The sequence below is a fragment of the Ranitomeya imitator genome, chromosome 1, assembly GCF_032444005.1.
Source record: "Ranitomeya imitator isolate aRanImi1 chromosome 1, aRanImi1.pri, whole genome shotgun sequence".
Lineage (NCBI taxonomy): Eukaryota > Metazoa > Chordata > Amphibia > Anura > Dendrobatidae > Ranitomeya > Ranitomeya imitator.
This window is the reverse complement of record NC_091282.1, coordinates 402,878,876-402,899,073: the sequence shown is the minus strand read 5'-3', so window position 1 is coordinate 402,899,073 and position 20,198 is coordinate 402,878,876. Positions and strand designations below refer to the sequence as shown.

Sequence of the window (20,198 nt, the reverse complement as noted above, 5' to 3'; positions counted from 1 at the left end):
GAACGAATCTGCCGGCCGGCAGATTCGGCGGGCGCACTGCGCATGCGCCCACCATTTTGGAAGATGGCGGAGCCCATGGAGAAGACGGACGGACACCGGGAGGCACGGTAAGTATGGAGGGGGGGGGAATGGGAGCACGGGGGGGGGGGAGCGGATGGGGGAGCTGACAGGATGATGGAGGTGTGCGGACCACAGATCGGACGGCTGGGGAGGAGATCGGTGGTGGTGGGGGGGGGGGGGCAGATCAGGGTCTCCAGCCATGGCCGATGATATTGGAGCATCGGCCATGGCTGGATTGTAATATTTCACAGTTTTCATATGTGAAATATTACAAATCGCTGATTGGCTGTTGAAAGTGAAACAGCCAATCAGAGCGATCGTAGCCACGGGGGGGTGAAGCCACCTCCCAGGCTGAAGTACAACTCCCCCTGTCCCTGCAGATCGGGTGAAATTGGAGTTAACCCTTTCACCCGATCTGCAGGGACGCGATCCCTCCATGACGCCACATAGGCGTCACAGGTCGGATTGGCACCGACTTTAATGACGCCTACGTGGCGTCAAAGGTCGGGAAGGGGTTAAAAGTTACATGAGCCATTTAACTCCGTGACTGCTACCTCTACATGAAAACAGAGAGAAAAGGCTGACAGTCACCAAGTAGGACAGCACATTTGATTCCTACACATAGAAAGAGAAAGGTTTAAAAAGTTGCACTTAATCATTATCTACTAAACTATCAATGGTCTGCTGCCTAACATGCCATTTAAAGTGCCATTTAATAAAGTAATAAAAAACAAATAAGCAGTACCTGATTAATCCTTATCAACTCTTTAACCGCTATTACTAACTTTGGCATCAAACTTCTCAGTATGTTCTAAAAAAAAAAAAAAAAAATAAAGTAATTAAAACGGTTAAAGCATGACTAAAGGCATATCATTGAAAGAGAAGCAAGAGGTTTGGAGCTGCACAGTACTTACAGTTTCATTACCAACCAGCTCAGGCACAATACTTGTGACACACTGAACAGTATAAAATAGTAAGGGTCCATTCTGAAGATCAGCAATAGTCTGGCTAAAAAGTTTGAATAGGTCTGGGAAGTGGGGGCGGAAGATTACAGCATTGAGATCTAAGGCACAGCGCAGAACCAAGAGACCGACCTGAAATTTAAAAAAAAATAAGTAAAAAAAAACAAAAACGAAGAAACATTATATATATGAAAAAAGTAAAAATTTTAATATTAGACAAAAAGTTAACAAAAGTAAACAAAGTGCAGTTTTTAGATGAATGTCCCCGATGTGTGGGGCCCCGATGTCAAAAAGTGATTGCGCCGAACCCCCTCCCCCCCCCCCCCAGCCTTAAAACGTAAGTTAAATTTTGTTTATAACATCTTTGAGAAGCAAAGTTCAAATTCTCTAGCCACACCCAGGCTGATTACTGCCCCACCTATTATCAATCAAGACATCACTTAAATAGGACCTGACTGACAAAGTGAAATAGACCAAATGGTCTTCTAAAGCTAGACATCATGCCATGATCCAAAGAAATTCTGGAACTTATGAGAAACAAAGTACCGTATTTTCCGGCGTTTAAGACAACTGGGCGTATAAGACGACCCCCAACTTTTCCAGTTAAAATACAAAATATTCTCAAAAGTCGGGGGTTGTCTTATATGCTGGGTGTCGTCTTATAGGGTGGGTGCGGAGCAATTTACGGTCGACATTTATAGTGGGGAGGAGTGGTCCCGATGACGAGGTGAGGGAGCGCCTCACCAGGAAGGTGTAAGTGAAGCAAACTGTCAGCGTCTGGGATTCCAGGGTTATGCAAAAAAGAGCGGTGCTGTGCCTAGAAAAACACTCCTCTTTCACTCATCTGGCTCACCCTTGTATCCTATTATCTCCTTCTCTGCCTCTGCTTCACTTACACCTTCCCAGTGAGGTGCCCCCTCACCTCGTCATTGGGGTCGCACCCCCCACAATATGCGGCGACCGCAGATTACTCCGCACCTGCCCTATAAGACGATACCCGACTTTTGAGAAGATTTTCAGGGGTTAAAAAGTAGTCTTATACGCCAGAAAATACAGTAATTGAGATCTATCAGTCTGGAAAAGGTTATAAAGCCATTTCTAAAGCTTTGGGACTCCAGCAAACCACAGTAGGAGCCATTATGCACAAAATGGTCTCAGTTTTGCCAGAAAACATTTTGATGATCCCAAAAGACTTTTGGGAGAACACTGTGGACTGACGGGACAAGAAAGGAAGTTTTGGAAGGTGTACATCCCATAACATCTGACGTAGACGTAACTCAGCATTTCAGGAAAGGAGCATGATACCAACAGTAAAATATAGTGGTAGTAGTGTGATGGTCTGGGGCTGATTTGTAACTGCAGGACTAGACTTGCTGTGGCAAACTGAACCATAAATTCTGCTGTCTACCAAAAAATTCTCAAGGAGAATATCCTGCCATCTGTTCATGACCTCAATCTGAAGCACACTTGTGTTATGCAGCAGGACAATCATCCAAAACACACCAACAAGGCCACCTCAGAATGGCCTAAGAGAAACAAAATTAAGACTTTGGAGTGGCCTAATCGAAGTCACGACCTTAATCCGGTTTATGCTCTGAAACCTTTCAATGTGGCTGAATTACAAGAATTCTGCAAAGTGGGCCAAAATTCCTCCAGAGCGTTGTAAAAGATTCATTGCCAGTTATCACAAAGACTTGGGTGGCCCAACCGGTTATTAGGTATAGGGGGCAATCACTTTTTCACACTGGGCCCTGTAGGTTTGGATGTCTTTTTCGCTTAATGATAAAGACATCATTTAAAAGCTGCATATTAGGTTAACTTGTGTTGTGTTATCTTTGTCTAATATTTAAATTTGTTTGGAGATCTGAAACATTTAAGTGTGATAAACATGCAAAAGAATAGGAAATCAGGAAGGGGGAAAACACTTTTTTACACAACTGTATATACGATGCATACAAACGATACATACAGACACAAAGTTAGGACCAGAAATATTTGAACAGTGACAGACATTTGAGCATTTTAGCGGCTTACCAAAACATATTCAAGACACAATTATATAATCAAGATGGGCTTAATAAGTTAGCCAATTTTGACCTCAATGACCAAGCCAAATTTTACAATGCTGAGCAGTGTCACTTTATGAGGCAATAACTCGGTAACGCTTCAACGGATCCCAGTGATTCTGAGAACGTTTTTTCCCTGACATATTGTACTTCATGATAGTGCTAAAATATGTTTGATATGACTTGTGTTTATTTGTGGAAAAGAAAAATGAAATTTGGTGAAAATTTTTCACTTTTCAACATTCTAATTTCTGTGCCACTAAAACAGACACGTCACACAAAATAGTCAATAAATAACATTTCCCACATGTCTACTTTACATCAGCATAATTTTTTACACTTTTTTGTTAGGAAGCTATAACAGTTGACAAGCGATTTCTCATTTTTCCAACAAAATTTACAAAACCATTCTTTTTAGGGACCACATCACAAGTGAAGTGACTATGACTGGCCTATGTGACAGAAAAATACCCAAAAGAAACACCATTCTCAAAACTGCACTCCTCCAGGCACTCAAAACCACATTCAAGAAGTTTATTAACAGTTCAGGTGCTTCACAGAAACTGAAGCAGTGTGGAAGGACAAATTCACATTTTCCTTTTTTTCCACTAAAAATGTACTTTAGACAGACATTTTTTTTATTTTCACAAGGGTAACAAGAGAAAATGGATAGCAAAATTTGTTGTGCACTTTCTCTGTTATGATCTGGTGGCCTAGGAGCAATATGAGACGCACTCTGGAGAAGGTGGTACCTTTACTGACCGCAGACCCTGAACTTAACACTGCAACTAGAAGTAGCCGTGGGATGTACCTAACACTCCCTAGACACCTCGACACAGCCGGAGGACTAAATACCCCTAAAGATAGAAACGGGAAAACTATCTTGCCTCAGAGAAAATCCCCAAAGGATAGACAGCCCCCCCACAAATATTGACTGTGAGAGGAGAGGGAAATGACATACGCAGACAGAAATCAGGATTTAGCAAAGGAGGCCATTCTAGCTAAAAAGAAAGAATAGGACAGAGTACTATGCGGTCAGTATTAAAACACTAGAAAATATCCACCACAGAAAATACAAAAACTCCACATCTGACTAAAGACATGAAGGGTATATCTGCATCTCCAGAGATACCAGCTTGGCTGAAAAAATCCTTACACAGACAAAGCTGGACAAGACAAAACATGCAAATACACCGAACTATAAAGCCCACAGCATGTGGACTGCAAAAACAAAGCCAGAACTTATCTTTGTTGAAATGAACAGCAAACAGGAGAGACCGGGCAGGGATGTGAATCCTCCAAAAACAATGGACAACTGGCACTGACTAAAGAATCAAGCCAGACTAAATAGCCCAGTCCAAATTGCAATGAGTGGACACACCTGATGAATGCTGCGATCCAAAGACAGCAGCACTACCACTCATGACCACCGGAGGGAGCCCAAGAGCAGAATTCACAACATTTCTCCTGAGAACACAGATACCTCATATGTGGGGGAAAACCACTGCTTGGGCGCACAGCTAAGCTTGGAAGAAAAGGAGCACCATTTTATTTTTTGAACGCAGAATTTGCTTGAATCGAGAATGGATGTCATGTCGCGTTTGGAGAGCTCCTGATGTGCTTAAACTGTGGAAATCCCCCACAAATGACCTCATTTTGGAAACCACATCCCTCCTCAAGGACTGTATCCAGGTGTATAGTGCATTTTCAGGTACAACACAGAATTTGATAACATTAGGTTGTCATATTGAATACGTCATCATTAGTGTTGAGCACAACTGCTCGCTACTCCAGATTGCCTAGGTTGCTCGGGTATGCACAGAGTATCGCGGGTGCTCGGGTGACATGATAAACTCCGTACCCTGCATGTTTCGCGGCTGCTAAGACACCCAAAAGAAATATATGCTGGGATCTGTGATACTCTGTGCATACCAGAACATCTGATGCAAACTGCAGTAGCGAGCACTTGCACTCAACACTAGCTAGCTATATATACATACAAATATATACATACATACACAGTACAGAGCAAAAGTTTGGACACACCTCATTTAAAGATTTTTCTGTATTTTCATGACTATGAAAATTGTACATTCACACTGAAGGCATCAAAACTACGAATTAACACATGTTGAATTAAATACTTAAACAAGTGTGAAACAGCTGAAAATATGTCTTATATTCTAGGTTCTTCAAAGTAGCCACCTTTTGCTTTGATGACTGCTTTGCACACTCTTGGCATTCTCTTGATGAGCTTCAAGAGGTAGTCACCGGAAATGGTCTTCCAACAACCTTGAAGGAGTTCCCAGAGATGCTTAGCACTTTATGGCCCTTTTGCCTTCACTCTGCGGTCCAGCTCACCCCAAACCATCTCGATTGCGTTCAGCTCTGGTGACTGTGGAGGCCAGGTCATCTGGCATAGTACCCCATCACTCGCCTTCTTGGTCAAATAGCCCTTATACAGCCTGGAGGTGTGTTTGGGGTCATTGCCCTGTTGAAAAATAAATGATGGTCCAACTAAAACGCAAACTGGATGGAATAGCATGCCGCTGTAAGATGCTGTGGTAGCCATGCTGGTTCAGTATGCCTTCAATTTTGAATAAATCCCCAGCAGTGTCACCAGCAAAGCACCCCCACACCATCACACCACCTCCTCCATGCTTCACGGTGGGAACAAGGCATGTAGAGTCCATCCGTTCACCTTTTCTGCGTCGCACAAAGACACGGTGGTTGGAATGAAAGATCTCAAATTTGGACTCATCAGACCAAAGCACAGATTTCCATTGGTCTAATGTCCATTCCTTGTGTTCTTTAGCCCAAACAAGTCTCTTCTGCTTGTTGCCTGTCCTTAGCAGTGGTTTCCTAGCAGCTATTTTACCATGAAGGCCTGCTGCACAAAGTCTCCTCTTAAGGGCTCATACTCACTTGCGAGAAACTCGGATGAGTCTCCCACGGCAATACCCGGCACTGTACCCCGCACTCAGGAACGGAGCGTGCCGCTGCATGTATTCCTATGTGGCCGCATGCTCCAATCTGAGTGCCGGCAGCAGCGCCGGGTATTAACATGCGAGACTCATCCGAGTTACTCGCAAGTGAGTATGAGCCCTTAAGAGGAGACTTTGTGCAGCAGGCCTTCATGGCCTACAACAGTTGGTGTAGAGATGTGTCTGCAGCTAGAAGTCTGTGTGGCATTCACCTGGTCTCTAATCTGAGCTGCTTTTAACCTGTGATTTCTGAGGCTGGTGACTCAGATAAACTTAACAGAAGAAGAGGTGACTGTTGGTCTTCCTTTCCTGGGGCAATCCTCATGTGAGCCACTTTCTTTGTAGTGCTGGATGTTTTTTGCACCTGCACTTGGGGACACTTTCAAAGTTTTCCCAATTTTTCAGACTGACTGACCTTCATTTCTTAAAGTAATGATGGCCACTTGTTTTTCTTTACTTAGCTGCTTTTTTCTTTCCATAATACAAATTCTAACAGTCTATTCAGTAGAACTATCAGCTGTGTATCCTCCAGACTTCTGCACAACACAACTGATGGTCCCAACCCCATTTATAAGGCAAAAAATCCCACTTATTAAACCTGACAGGGCACACCTGTGAAGTGAAAACAACCTCCGGTGACTATCTCTTGAAGCTCATCAAGAGAATGCCAAGAGTGTGCAAAGCAGTCATCAAAGCAAAAGGTGGCTACTTTGAAGAATCCTAGAGTATAAGGCCGGCGTCACACACAGCGTATGCAAATACGGTCCGTATATTACGGCCGTAATACGCTGAAAAGTCCCGAAAATAGTGGTCCGTAGCTCCTCCGTAGGCAGGGTGTGTCACCGTTTTTTGCGCATGGCATCCTCCGTATGTAATCCGTATGGCAGCCGGACTGCGTGTTTTTATCGCAGGCTTGCCAAATATATATATATATATATATATATATATATATATATATATATATATATATATATATATATATATATATATATATATATATATATATATGTCAGTAGACACATATATGTACATATATTATTACTTCATACAGCCGCAATATAGCAAAAAGCCGGTAATTCAATTACCGGCGTTTGCTTTCTCCTTCCTAAAACCCGACATGATTTGAGACATGGTTTACATACAGTAAACCATGTCTTCTCTCCATTTTTTTTGCAGATTCCACACTACTACTGTCAGTAGTGTGTTTCTGCAAAATTTGGCCGTTCTATCTACTAAATTAAAGGGTTAAATGGCGGAAAAAACTGGCGTGGGCTCCCGCATAATTTTCTCCGCCAGAGTAGTAAAGCCAGTGACTGAGGGCAGATATTAATAGCCTGGAGAGGGTCCATGGTTATTGCCCCCCCCCCCCCCCGGCTAAAAACATCTGCCCCCAGCCACCCCAGAAAAGGCACATCTGGAAGATGCGCCTATTCTGGCACTTGGCCACTCTCTTCCCATTCCCGTGTAGCGGTGGGATATGGGGTAATGAAGGGTTAATGCCACCTTGCTATTGTAAGGTGACATTAAGCCTAATTAATAATGGAGAGGCGTCAATTATGACACCTATCCATTATTAATCCAAATGAATGAAAGGGTTAAAAAAAACACACATTATTAAAAATTATTTTAATGAAATAAAACCAAAGGTTGTTGTAATATTTTATTTAACGCCCAATCCAATCACTGAAGACCCTCGTTCTGTGAAAGAAAAAACATAATAAACCAACAATATACTTACCTTCCGCAGATCTGTAAAGTCCAACAATGTAAATCCTTCTGAAGGGGTTAAAACATTTTGCAGCAAGGAGTTCCGCTAATGCAGGCTGCTCCTTGCTGCAAAACCCCGGGGAATGAAGCTAAAAATAGGTCACTGATCTATATTTAGCTTCATTTGCGGTGAGGCGCCCTCTGCTGGCTGTTCATAGATCGTGGGAACTTACCTAGAAAGCTCCCAGGCTTTCAAGGAAAGCTCCCACGATATACATATATATACATATACATATTCATATACATATTCTATGTGTACACATTTATTCTACCTATTGGACTGTAAGCTGTCAGTGTGATTTTACTGTACACCGCACTGAATTGCCGGCTTTTCTCTCTAACAGCGCTGCGTATTTCTCGCAAGTCACACTGCTTGTCCGTGTGTGATCCGTATTTTTCACGCTTCCATAGACTTTCATTGGTGTATTTCTTGCGCAGTACGGTGACAAACGCAGCATGCTGCGATTTTGTACGGCCGTAGAAAGCCGTATAATACTGATCAGTAAAATACGGCAGATAGGAGCAGGGGCATAGAGAATAATTGTGCCGTATTTTTTGCGAGTTTTACGGACGTAGTTTCTGCGCTCTTACGTCCGTAAAACTCGCAAGTGTGACGCCGGCCTAAGACATATTTTCAGTTTCACACTTTGTTGTTAAGTATATAATTCCACATGTGTTAATTCATAGTTTTGATGCCTTCAGTGCGAATTTACAGTTTTCATAGTCATAAAAATAAAGAAAAATCTTTAACCCCTTAGCGACCGCCGATACGCCTTTTAACGGCGGCCGCTAAGGGTACTTAAACCACAGCGCCGTTAATTAACGGCGCTGTGGAAAAAGTAAATAGCGCCCCCCAGTGTCGGATTTTCTCCGGGGTCTCGGCTGCCGGGGGTAGCCGAGACCCCAGAGAACATGATTCGGGGGGGTTTTTTACCCTCCCCGCATTTGCGATCGCCGGTAATTAACCGTTTACCGGCAATCACAAAAAAAAAAAAAGCGATCTCTTTTTAATTTCTCTGTCCTCCGATGTGATCGCACATCGGAGGACAGAGAAAAGGGGTCCCAGGTGGCCCCCCAATACTTACCTATCTCCCCCGGTGCTCCTCGTGGCTCCCGGTGGGCGCCGCCATCTTAAAAATGGCGGGGGCATGCGCAGTGCGCCCGCCGGCCGGCCCCGCGAGAATATTTGGGGTCTCAGCTGCCGGGGGTAGCCGAGACCCCAAAGAGCATGATCGGGGTCGGTTTTACCGACCCCTGTTTTGCGATCGCCGGTAATTAACTGTTTACCGGCGACCGCAAAAAAAAAAAAAGTAAAGTGTAATTCTCTGTCCTCTGATGTGATCGCACATCAGAGGACAGAGAAATAGGGGGATTCGGGGACCCTACAATACTCACCTGCGTCCCTGGATCCTCCTGCTGCTCCTCCTGGCCGCCGGCAAAAGAAAATGGCGGGCGCATGCGCAGTGCGCCCGCGATCTGTCTCCATCTGCTGGCCGGCAGGAGAACAGCAGTTGGGGCTAAAATTAGGGTTAGGGTTAGGGGTAGGGCTAGGGGTAGGGTTAGGGCTATGGTTAGGTTTAGGGCTAGGGTTAGGGCTAGGGTTAGGGCTAGGGTTAGGGCTAGGGTAAGGGCTAGGGTTAGGGCTAGGGTTAGGGCTAGGGTTAGGGCTAGGGTTAGGGCTAGGGTTAGGGCTAGGGCTAGGGGTAGGGCTAGGGGTAGGGCTAGGGCTAGGGTTAGGGCTAGGGTTAGGGCTAGGGTTAGGGCTAAATTTAGGGTTAGGCTTCTTTCACACTTACGTCGGTACGGGACCGTCGCAAAGTGTCGGCCCGACATACCGATGCACGTTGTGAAAATTGTGCACAACGTGGGCAGCGGATGTAGTTTTTCAACGCATCCGCTGCCCAATCTATGTCCTGGGGAGGAGGGGGCTGAGTTACGGCCACGCATGTGCGGTCAGAAATGGCGGATGCGATGTACAAAAAAAACGTTTCATTGAACGTTTTTTTGTACCGACGGTCCGCCAAAACACAACTGATCCAGTGCACGACGGACGCGACGTGTGGCCATCCGTCACGATCCGTCGGCAATACAAGTCTATGGGCAAAAAACGCATCCTGCGGGCACATTTGCAGGATCCGTTTCTTGTCCAAAACGACGGATTGCGGCGGATGCCAAACGACGCAAGTGTGAAAGTAGCCTTAGGGCTAGGGTTAGGGTTGGGGCTAAAGTTAGGGCTAGGGTTGGGGCTAAAGTTAGGGTTAGAGTTGGGATTAGGGTTAGGGTTTGGATTACGGTTGGTATTAGGGTTAAGGTTGGCATTAGGGTTACGCTTCGGATTAGGGTTAGGTTTGGGATTAGGGTTAGGGTTGTGATTAGGGGTGTATTGGGATTAGGGTTAGGTTTGAGGTTAGGGTTGAGATTAGGATTAGGGGTGTGTTGGATTTAGGGTTTTGATTAGGGTTATGGTTAGGGTTGACATTAGGGTTGTTTTGGGGTAAGGGTTGTAATTATGGTTAGGGTTAGTGATTAGGATTATGGATCAGGTTGGGATTAGGGTTAGGGGTGTGTTGGGGTTAGGGTTGGAGCTAGAATTGGGGGGTTTCCACTGTTTAGGTACATCAGGGGGTCTCCAAACACGACAGCCAATTTTGCGCTCAAAAAGTCAAATGGTGCTCCCTCCCTTCTGAGCTCTGCCGTGCGCCCAAACAGTGGGTTACCCCCACATATGGGGCATCAGCGTACTCGGGATAAATTGGACAACAACTTCTGGGGTCCAATTTCTCTTGTTACCCTTGTGAAAATAAAAACTTGGGGGCTACAAAATCTTTTTTGTGAAAAAAAATATATTTTTTATTTTCACGACTCTGCATTCTAAACTTCTGTGAAGCACTTGGGCATTCAAAGTTCTCACCACACATCTAGATAAGTTCCTTGGGGGGTCTAGTTTCCAAAATGGGGTCACTTGTGGGGGGTTTCCACTGTTTAGGCACATCAGGGGCTCTCCAAACGCGACATGGCGTCCGATCTCAATTCCAGCCAATTCTACATTGAAAAAGTAAAACGGCACTCTTTCTCTTCCAAGCTCTGCGGTGCGCCCTAACAGTGGTTTACCCCCACATATTGGGTATCAGCGTACTCAGGAGAAATTGCACAACAACTTTTGTGGTCTAATTTCTCCTGTTACCCTTGTGAAAATAAGAATTTGTGGGCGAAGAGATCATTTTTGTGTAAACAAAAGCGATTTTTTATTTTCACGGCTCTACGTAATAATCTTCTGTGAAGCACTTGGGGGTTCAAAGTGCTCACCACACATCTAGATAAGTTCCTTAAGGGGTCTAGTTTCCAAAATGGTGTCACTTGTGGGGGGGTTTCCACTGTTTAGGCACATCAGGGGCTCTCCAAACACGACATGGCGTATTTCGCCATATTTCCGTTTTTTTCATAAATAATCGCAAGTAATATCGAAGAAATGTTACCACTAACCTGAAGTACAATATGTCACGAAAAAACAATCTCAGAATCAGCGGGATCCGTTGAAGCGTTCCAGAGTTATAACCTCATAAAGTGACAGTGGTCAGAATTGCAAAAATTGGCTCGGTCATTAAGTACCAAATTGGCTCTGTCACTAAGGGGTTAAATGAGAAAGCTTGTCCAAACTTTTGCGCTGTACTGTATATTTACACTTTTGAAAAACCCAACCCTAGTAGAACCCTAACCCTAATACAACACTAACCCCCAACCTTAACCTCTTTCTGACCTCGGACGGGATAGTACGTCCGAGGTCAGATCCCCCGCTTTGATGCAGGGCTCCGGCGGTGAGCCCGCATCAAAGCCGGGACATGTCAGCTGTTTTGCACAGCTGGCATGTGCCCGCAATAGCGGCGGGTGAAATTTCGATTCACCCGCCGCTATTATCTAGTTGAATGCCGCTGTCAAACGCTGACAGCGGCATTTAACCGGCGCTTCCGGCCGGGCGGCCGGAAATGAGCGCATCGCTGACCCCAGTCACATGATCGGGGGCCAGCGATGCTTCTCTATTGTAAACATAGAGGCCCTTGAGACCTCTATGGTAACTGATGCTGGCCTGCTGTGAGCGCCACCCTGTGGTCGGCGCTCATAGCACACCTGCATTTCTGCTGCATAGCAGCGATCAGCTGTCAGCGTTTCACAGCGGCATTTAACTAGTTAATAGGCGCGGGCAGATCGCGATTCTGCCCGCGCCTATTACGGACACATGTCAGCTGTTCAAAACAGCTGACATGTCCCAGCTTTGATGCGGGCTCACCGCCAGAGCCCGCATCAAAGCGGGGCTTCTGAACTCGGACGTACTATCCCGTCCGAGGTCAGAAAGGGGTTAAAGATCCATCCCCTGCGTAACTTCAACTTTGTCACTGATTCATGAACATTATTGTCAAGAATCTGCTGATACTGAGAGGAATCCATGCGTCCCTCAACTTTAACAAGATTCCCGGTGCTGGCATTGGCCACACAGCCCCAAAGCATGATGGAACCACCACCAAATTTTACTGTGGGTAGCAAGTGTTTTTCTTGGAATGCTGTGTTTTTTGGCCGCCATGCATAACGCCTTTTTGTATGACCAAACAAGTCAATCTTGGTTTCCATCAGTCCACAGGACCTTCTTCCAAAAAGAAATTGGCTTCTCCAAATGTGCTTTTGCATACCTCAGCCGACTCTGTGGCGTGCTTGCAGAAACGGCTTCTTTCGCATCACTCTCCCATACAGCTTCTCCTTGTGCAAAGTGCGTTGTATAGTTGACCGATGCACAGTGACACCATCTGCAGCAAGTTGATGCTGCAGCTCTCTGGAGGTGGTCTGAGGATTGTCCTTCACTGATCTCACCATTCTTCTTCTCTGCCTTTCTGATGTTTTTTTTTGCCTGCCACTTCTGGTCTTAACAAGAACTTACTATGTTCCTCACAGTGGAAATTGACAGGTTAAATCTCAGACAGCTTTTTGTATCCTTCCCCTGAACAACTATGTTGAATAATCTTTGTTTTCAGATCATTAGACCGTTGTTTTGAGGAGCCCATGATGCCACTCTTCAGAGGAGATTCAAACAGGAGAACAACTTGCAAGTGGCCACTTTAAGTAGCTTTTCTCATGATTGCATACACCTGGCTATGAAGTTCAAAGCTCAATGAGGTTAGAAAACCAAAAAAAGGGCTTTAGTAAGTCAGTAAAAAGTAGGTAGGAGTATTTAAAACAAGAAAATGATAAGGGTGCTCATACTTATGCGCCTGTCAAATTTTGTTTGAATGCAGATTGCACATTTTCTGTTAATACAATAAACCTCATTTCAAGGCAGAAACATTACTGTGTCCAACAGTTATTAGATATATGAAACTGAAATAGCTGTTGCAAAAAAAAACAATTTTTATAAAACATTAAGCTTAAGATTAAGAGGGGTGCCCAAACTTTTTCATATAACTGTATGTGGCACAGTTTTATATGGAGCTTCTTATGGGGCCATAATGAACTGCATGGAGCATGATATGTGGCACATTTGTATATGGAGAATTATATGGGGCGTATTTTAATATGGAGCATCTTATGGGGCCCATCATGAACTGTATGGAGCATTATATGGGGCTCCTGATTCAATATGGATATTCAAAAACACAACCTACTGATGTCTCAATTTTACTTTTATTGGTATCTATTTCTATTTTTTAAATTTACCAGTAGCTGCTGCATTTTCCACCCTAGGCTTATACTCGAGTCATTAAGTTTTCCCAGTTTTTTGTGGCAAAATTAGGGGGGGGGGGTCGGCTTATACTCGAGTATATACGGCATATAACCCCAGCGTCATCACAGTGATCAAAATGAACCAATTGGAAAAATTCCCTATTGTTGCTGGTTGCCAGCCGGCAGATTTCAGCGGACGCACTGCGCATGCACCCGCCATTTTATTCTTGGAAGAAGACGCCGACGGTCAGGGGATGCAGGATGATTCAAGGACACCGGATAAATGGGGCGGGGAGTCTCGGGGGACCCCATTTCTCTCTCTTCTGATGTGCTAGATCATATCAGATGAGAGAGAAAAATAGGAAATCTGACCTTTTTTTTTTTTTGGTCGCCATTATTCCGTGAATAACGGTGATCGCAACACTGGGGTTGGTAAAAAAAACCAACCCGAATCATGCTCTATGACCCCCGAGAATTTCTAACGCTAGGGGGGCGCTATTATTATTATTTATTTACATAGCACCATTGATTCTATGGTGCTGTGCATGAGAAGGGGTTACATACAGGTTACAGATATCACATACAGTAAACAAACTAACAATGACAGACTGATACAGAGGGGCGAGGACCCTGCCCTTGCGGGCTTAAGGTACCGTCACACTCAGCGACGCTGCAGCGATACCGACGACGATCCGGATCGCTGCAGCGTCGCTGTTTGGTCGCTGGAGAGCTGTCACACAGACAGCTCTCCAGCGACCAACTATGCCGGTAACCAGGGTAAACATCGGGTTACTAAGCGCAGGGCCGCGCTTAGTAACCCGATGTTTACCCTGGTTACCAGCGTAAAAGTAAAAAAAAAAAAAAAAAACACTACATACTTACCTTCCACTGTCTGTCCCCGGCGCTGTGCTTCTCTGCCCTGTGTAAGCACAGCGGCCGGAAAGCAGAGCGGTGACGTCACCGCATTTGAAGTCAGTTTGAGGAGTCTATATGGCTGAAATTATGCAAAAGTTACACCATTCTAAAAACTGCACCCCTCAAGGTCCTCAAAACCACATTCAAGAAGATTTACAGCAGCAGAAGCAACATGGAAGGAAAATAGGGATTTTTGTGTACTCACCGTAAAATCCTTTTCTCCGAGCCATTCATTGGGGGACACAGACCATGGGGTGTATGCTGCTGCCACCAGGAGGCTGACACTAAGTAATACAAAGAAAGTTAGCTCCTCCCCTGCAGTATACACCCTCCTGCTGGCCCCCAGCTAACCAGATCGGTGCAAAAGCAGTAGGAGATCAATTAGAACATATAAGCGTATAGCATGTCACAATATATAGGAGAGTATAACATATCAAATGATGAAAACAAGTACAAACTAATAATAGGGAGGGAGCTGTGTCCCCCAATGAATGGCTCGGAGAAAAGGATTTTACGGTGAGTACACAAAAATCCCTATTTCTCCTTCGCCTCATTGGGGGACACAGACCATGGGACGTCCCAAAGCAGTCCCTGGGTGGGGACATCATCAGATCAGGCCGTGTAACCGCTACTGACAAGTGCGCCACCGTGGCCTGCAAAGTCCACCTGCCCAGACTCACATCTGTGGAAGTGTGTGAATTATAGTGCTGCAAGAATGCCTGCGGACTGGAGGAATTCGTAAGCTTGCGGTCGTGCTTCCGACGTCTGGAGCCTAGAGCCCTCAGACAGGGAGATAGGCTGACATCTAGCACGGAAGGACTCCTGGATGGTGAAAAGAATCCACCAGGCTAACATGGCCGATGAAATGGTTAAACACTTCCTGAGACCGTCAGGAAGCCTACTTACCATCGAGAAGCCCAAGTAAAGTGTCCAACCTTCGGAAGGACGCCGTCCTCGATACGTACCCGCTCGGAGCACTTACTTCTTCCAGATTATGGAGAACCCCTTCAGTCTTGTGGACTGAAGCCGAAGGAGATGAGAGGACGATGCTCCTGCAACAGTGGGAATACAAAACCACCGTGGCAACGACGGAAGGGGATGGCTTGAGGGCAACCTTGCTTTGATGGTAATAAGAAAAAGAGACTGAAAGAAAACAGAGCGGCGAGCTCTGAAGACTCATCCGGAAGACAAGAACGCAGAGAAAAAAAAGGGAGTGACCTTCCCTGATAGTAAAGTCTTTCTGGATCGAAAAAGGAGTCTACTGTAAGATCCCCAGGACCATTGAGGTCCCACAGATCTAACGGTACGCGGTAGGGAAGAACTACAGGTGAAGGCTCCCTGCGAGAAAGACAATATTTCCAGTTTTGTCGAACTAAGACGTTAAAAATACTAGCACCGCAAGTGACAAAACCTGACATGGTCAGTGCGGGTCTCCTGGGATCACTGGGGCCCTTTCTGCTTCCAAAAGGACCTTAGACATAGTGGAAGAGGGGATATGGAAATTGGTACCATGGAAGAACCGAGCATGCACTGCGATGGTCTCTGATCTCGAGGCCAACCCATGAACTGGAGTACATTGGCGTTCAGCTTGGACGCCATCCGACCTACAACTGGAGTACTCCAGTGAAGGCAGATCTGAAGGAAGACTTCCGAGTGAAGTTCCCACTCACTTGAGGAGAAACCCTGACGGCTGAATGTGTCAGCCGCCCAGTGTCCTACTCCAGGGATATGTACTGTTGAGATCACCGAATGATAGATCTCAGCCCATCAGAGAGTGCGAGGTACCTCGGCTATGGCGCTTGACTGTGGGTACCTGCTAGATGATTGACGTATGGTACAGCCGTGGCATTATCCAATTGAAGACGGATGGTTGATCCATCTAAAGGCAGTGGACCTGCTGTAGGATTAGCCGTACCGTTCGGATGTCAAGAGAAATGATCGGGAGAAGAAGACTGGCATCGGTATTCCCTAATAACCATTGGACCAGGAGAAGGCTCTGGATGAGGATGGAGCTTAGAGACTAACTTTGAAAGCCTGATTCACTTGCTGCAAACGAGAGGAGCGAAAGATACTTCTTCCATTGTCGACTTTTTCCTCAGAACCCGACTAGCGAATTGAATGACCCGAGAGAATGAGAGATCAAGTGCACAAGCTCCCTGTTGAAGGGCCACGACCTTGACTCGAGAGAGAATCAACATCCTTCTTGTGCAGGATCATCCTGAAAGAGGATCTGCTGGGCTGGGAATGAGGAAAAAATTGTCTACGTTTAGCTGCTAGCCCAAGTGAGAGGGTATTGCAAGTGATATAGACGACTCAGCGTGGTCCTTGAAGAGCGGCTAGAAAGTCGACCAAGTAGGGCAGGACAACTATGCTTCTAGGATGCAAGAAGCACATGACCACCGCTATGACCCTTGCTGTTCGCGAATGGAAAGGCGAAAAGATTATTGTAGAGGGGAAAAAATAGGCATGTGAGGGTAAGAATCCCGAATGTCGATGGCTGAGCGGAGGAACTCCATCTGAAAAAGGAGGAGCCTGTGAAAGGTTGTTAGAAGTTTGAGGTCCAGGAATGATCTTACTTTTCGTTGCCTCCTTTTTGAAACCAACATTCCTTAGATCTAGACTGTCCTGGACAACGCTTCCACTGCTGGATGGGTCTGTAGAAAAGACACGATCCCTTGTTAGTCTCCCGCTCAGAAGATTTGATTTGAATCGAAGTAGTTAAGGTCTCTGACCAGGAGACTATTGGTCAAGCAACCCATGTGGTGGAGAGCGCTGAACCCGAAACCACAAGACGGAACGCACCAGATTTGCTATCCGACCGTCTGTGGTATTTTAATTGATGATACATCGGGCGGAGATACTGGTAGGTATACCACAAGAAATTCTACCCGATTAGTCTGCCAAGTGGCAAAAAGCGGGGCTGCAACCAGCAGGTCTCTAGCCATCGTCGTGCAGAGTAGAAAATTAGGAACCCTTGATCCATCATCCTCTTAACAGGGACGTGGAGAGGGATCGTCCGCTTTCTTGCATCATCCGCTGAGTAGTGGTGATACAAAGGGGGGTGCTCGGACGCCAAAAATAAGTGCCTCTGTACATCCCCAGAGTTGAGGGCCCCGGGTGGACAGGGCAGGTTGTCTGGCGTAAGGCCTGGATGCAGAAGGGGATACATGGAGGCGACACTGCATGTGTTCGTGTGTTGAAGATGTGAGGGGGGGGGGAAACGGTGCCTTTTAAAGGACCCGTTGCCCATAAAAAAAAGACCAGGTATGGCAACCTACTTAGAGGCTTCTGTCCAGTGAATCACTCGTCAATTTGTTGATGGTATAAATAGGAGAGTCCCTCTTTTGCTGAAGCTCTGGCAATCCAAGGCAATATGCGATCCATATTCAGCGTTGTACTCAACAAATCATAGGGGAGAGATCAGGAAGTGAAAACTTCCGTTTTCTAGACGCCTGTACGATTTCCTAGAACACTTGCGGCCCCTGCTAGCCGACGGCTCCCATGTAGGAGAGGGACCATGTATATCGGTCCTGCGAGCACTCCGAGCCACAGAGGGTTCACAGAGGGATTCCATCTCTTGTCAGAGAAACCAAGGGTTGTGGTTAGGGGATGAGCGGCGGAAGGCTCCAGAGCTCAGTTAGGGTGACCAGCCTCGGAGTGAAGATGTTCTCTTGAGACCAGTAAATACTGGTCATGCGCCTTTAAGACTAGGGAATACTGGTCGTGTGCCTTTAAGACCAGGGAATACTGGTCATGTGCCTTTAAGAACCAGGACATACTGGTCATGTACCTTTAAACCGAGGACATACTGGTCATGTGCCTTTAAAAACCAGGGCATACTGGTCATGTGCCTTTAAGACCGGGGCATACTGGTCATGTGCCTTAAGACCAGGCCATACTGGTCATGTGCTTTTACGACCAGGGCATACTGGTCATGTGCTTTTACGACCAAGGCATACTGGTCATGTGCCCTTAAGACCAGGGGATATTGGTCATGTGCCTTTAAGACCAGGGCATACTGGTCATGGTCCTATAAAACCAGGGCATACTGGTCATGTGCCTTTAAGACCAAGGCATACTGGTCATGTGCTTTTACGACCAGGGCATACTGGTCATGTGCCCTTAAGACCAGGGAATATTGGTCATATGCCTTTAAGACCAGGGCATACTGGTCATGTGCTGGACATGTACCTATAAGGGGCATGTGTCTTTAAGGCCAGGGCATGCGGTCATGTACCCTTAAGACCTGTGCCTTTAAGACCAGAGGCTGCTGGACAACCAGAGATTGCAGGAGTTAAGTATTAAAAAACAGGGAACGCTAGGCCCTTTATGCTGCCGGGGTGCGTGCGGGGAAGGGGTGCGGAGGGAGGATTCTCCTTACCGAGATTCTGAGCCCCCGTCTGGAATAGCGCTGAGTTCAGCGCTGAGTACCGCCGGTGCGATGCAGCAGCCACTTCCGGATGAGCTCGTGTCCGGAAATGGCAGGAGGATGAAGATGGCCGCCGAGAATAGAGCTCTCGTCCTGAATGAGAGGCGCCTGAATAGGGGGGCGGAGCCTGAAGAGTTCCGGTTTGCGACCTACACAAACCCGAAGCCGGGGGCTAAATTTTTGAAGCCAGCCGGCGCCGAACGAGGGAATAAACCGCCAGATGCGCAGAGCCCTCCAACCGCTCGAGTCCCAGCACTTACCCCAGTATGCAGCTTTGTTCAGCAGGTCAGAGGTAGAGAAAAGATCCTGTGCTGTTGCTGCTGTTTGGACGGTGCAGGGATAAGAAAAGTCCTCAATCCATCGTTCCTTTAGCAGGGAGGTGGAGAGGAACCGTCCGCCTCCCTGTACCATCCGCTCTTAATAGTGGTGGTGCAGTGGGGGCTGCTCGGACGCCACGCTGAAAGGTGCCTCTGTACAGCTGAGGGTAAAACCTGGTGGACAGGGCTGCATGTCCGGCAATAGGCCTGGCTGCAGAAGAGGATACTGAAGGTGAAACTCCAGTGCTCGTCTGATAAGGGAGGGGGAGATCGGTGCCCTTGAAGGGGCCCGTCGCCCCTAAAATCAGCTCGGGCAGTGGCTTCCCACGTCGCAGGAGAGGATACGGAGAGGTGAAACTCCCGTGCTCGCCTATTGTTGGTTCGGGAGAGATCGGAACATGAAAGAATCCGTCGCTCCCTTCGTCCGTTGTAAAAGGTTAAAGTAAAAAGAGTTCTTTGGGTCTGAATAGCAGACCCGTCCGTGTGCCTCCTACGGACACTAAGCAAGAACTGGTTAGCTGGGGGGCCAGCAGGAGGGTGTATACTGCAGGGGAGGAGCTAACTTTCTTTGTATTACTTAGTGTCAGCCTCCTGGTGGCAGCAGCATACACCCCATGGTCTGTGTCCCCCAATGAGGCGAAGGAGAAAAATGAACATTTAACTTTTTTGTCACAAAAATGTTCTTTCAGCAACAACTTTTTTTTATATTTTCCCAAGGGTAAAAGGAGAAAGTGGACCCCAAAAGTTGTTGTCCAATTTGTGCTGAGTACACTGAAATCCCATATGTGGGGGGAACCACTGTTTGGGCGCACGGCAGGGCTCGGAAAGGGAAGGAGCGCCATTTGACTTTTTGAATGAAAAATTAGCTCCAATCTTTAGCGGACACCATGTCGCGTTTGGAGAGCCCTTGTGTGCCTAAACATTGGAGCATCCCCACAAGTGACACCATTTTGGAAACTAGACCCCCCAAGGAACTTATCTAGTTGCATAAT

The 20,198-nt window shown here is 46.4% G+C and overlaps 1 protein-coding gene across 1 annotated transcript in view; it reads right to left on the bottom strand.

Moving 5' to 3' along the window:
* The window catches only part of IPO4 (importin 4), a 320,435-nt gene that overhangs the window by 253,892 nt on the left and 46,345 nt on the right, over window positions 1–20,198 (bottom strand). The window contains exons 6-7 of the mRNA XM_069762452.1: window positions 975–1,154; window positions 806–871 (exon numbers count right to left, since the gene is read on the bottom strand). Of these exons, the coding sequence (XP_069618553.1) occupies window positions 806–871; window positions 975–1,154 (246 nt within the window). The remainder of the gene's footprint in view (window positions 1–805; window positions 872–974; window positions 1,155–20,198) is intronic.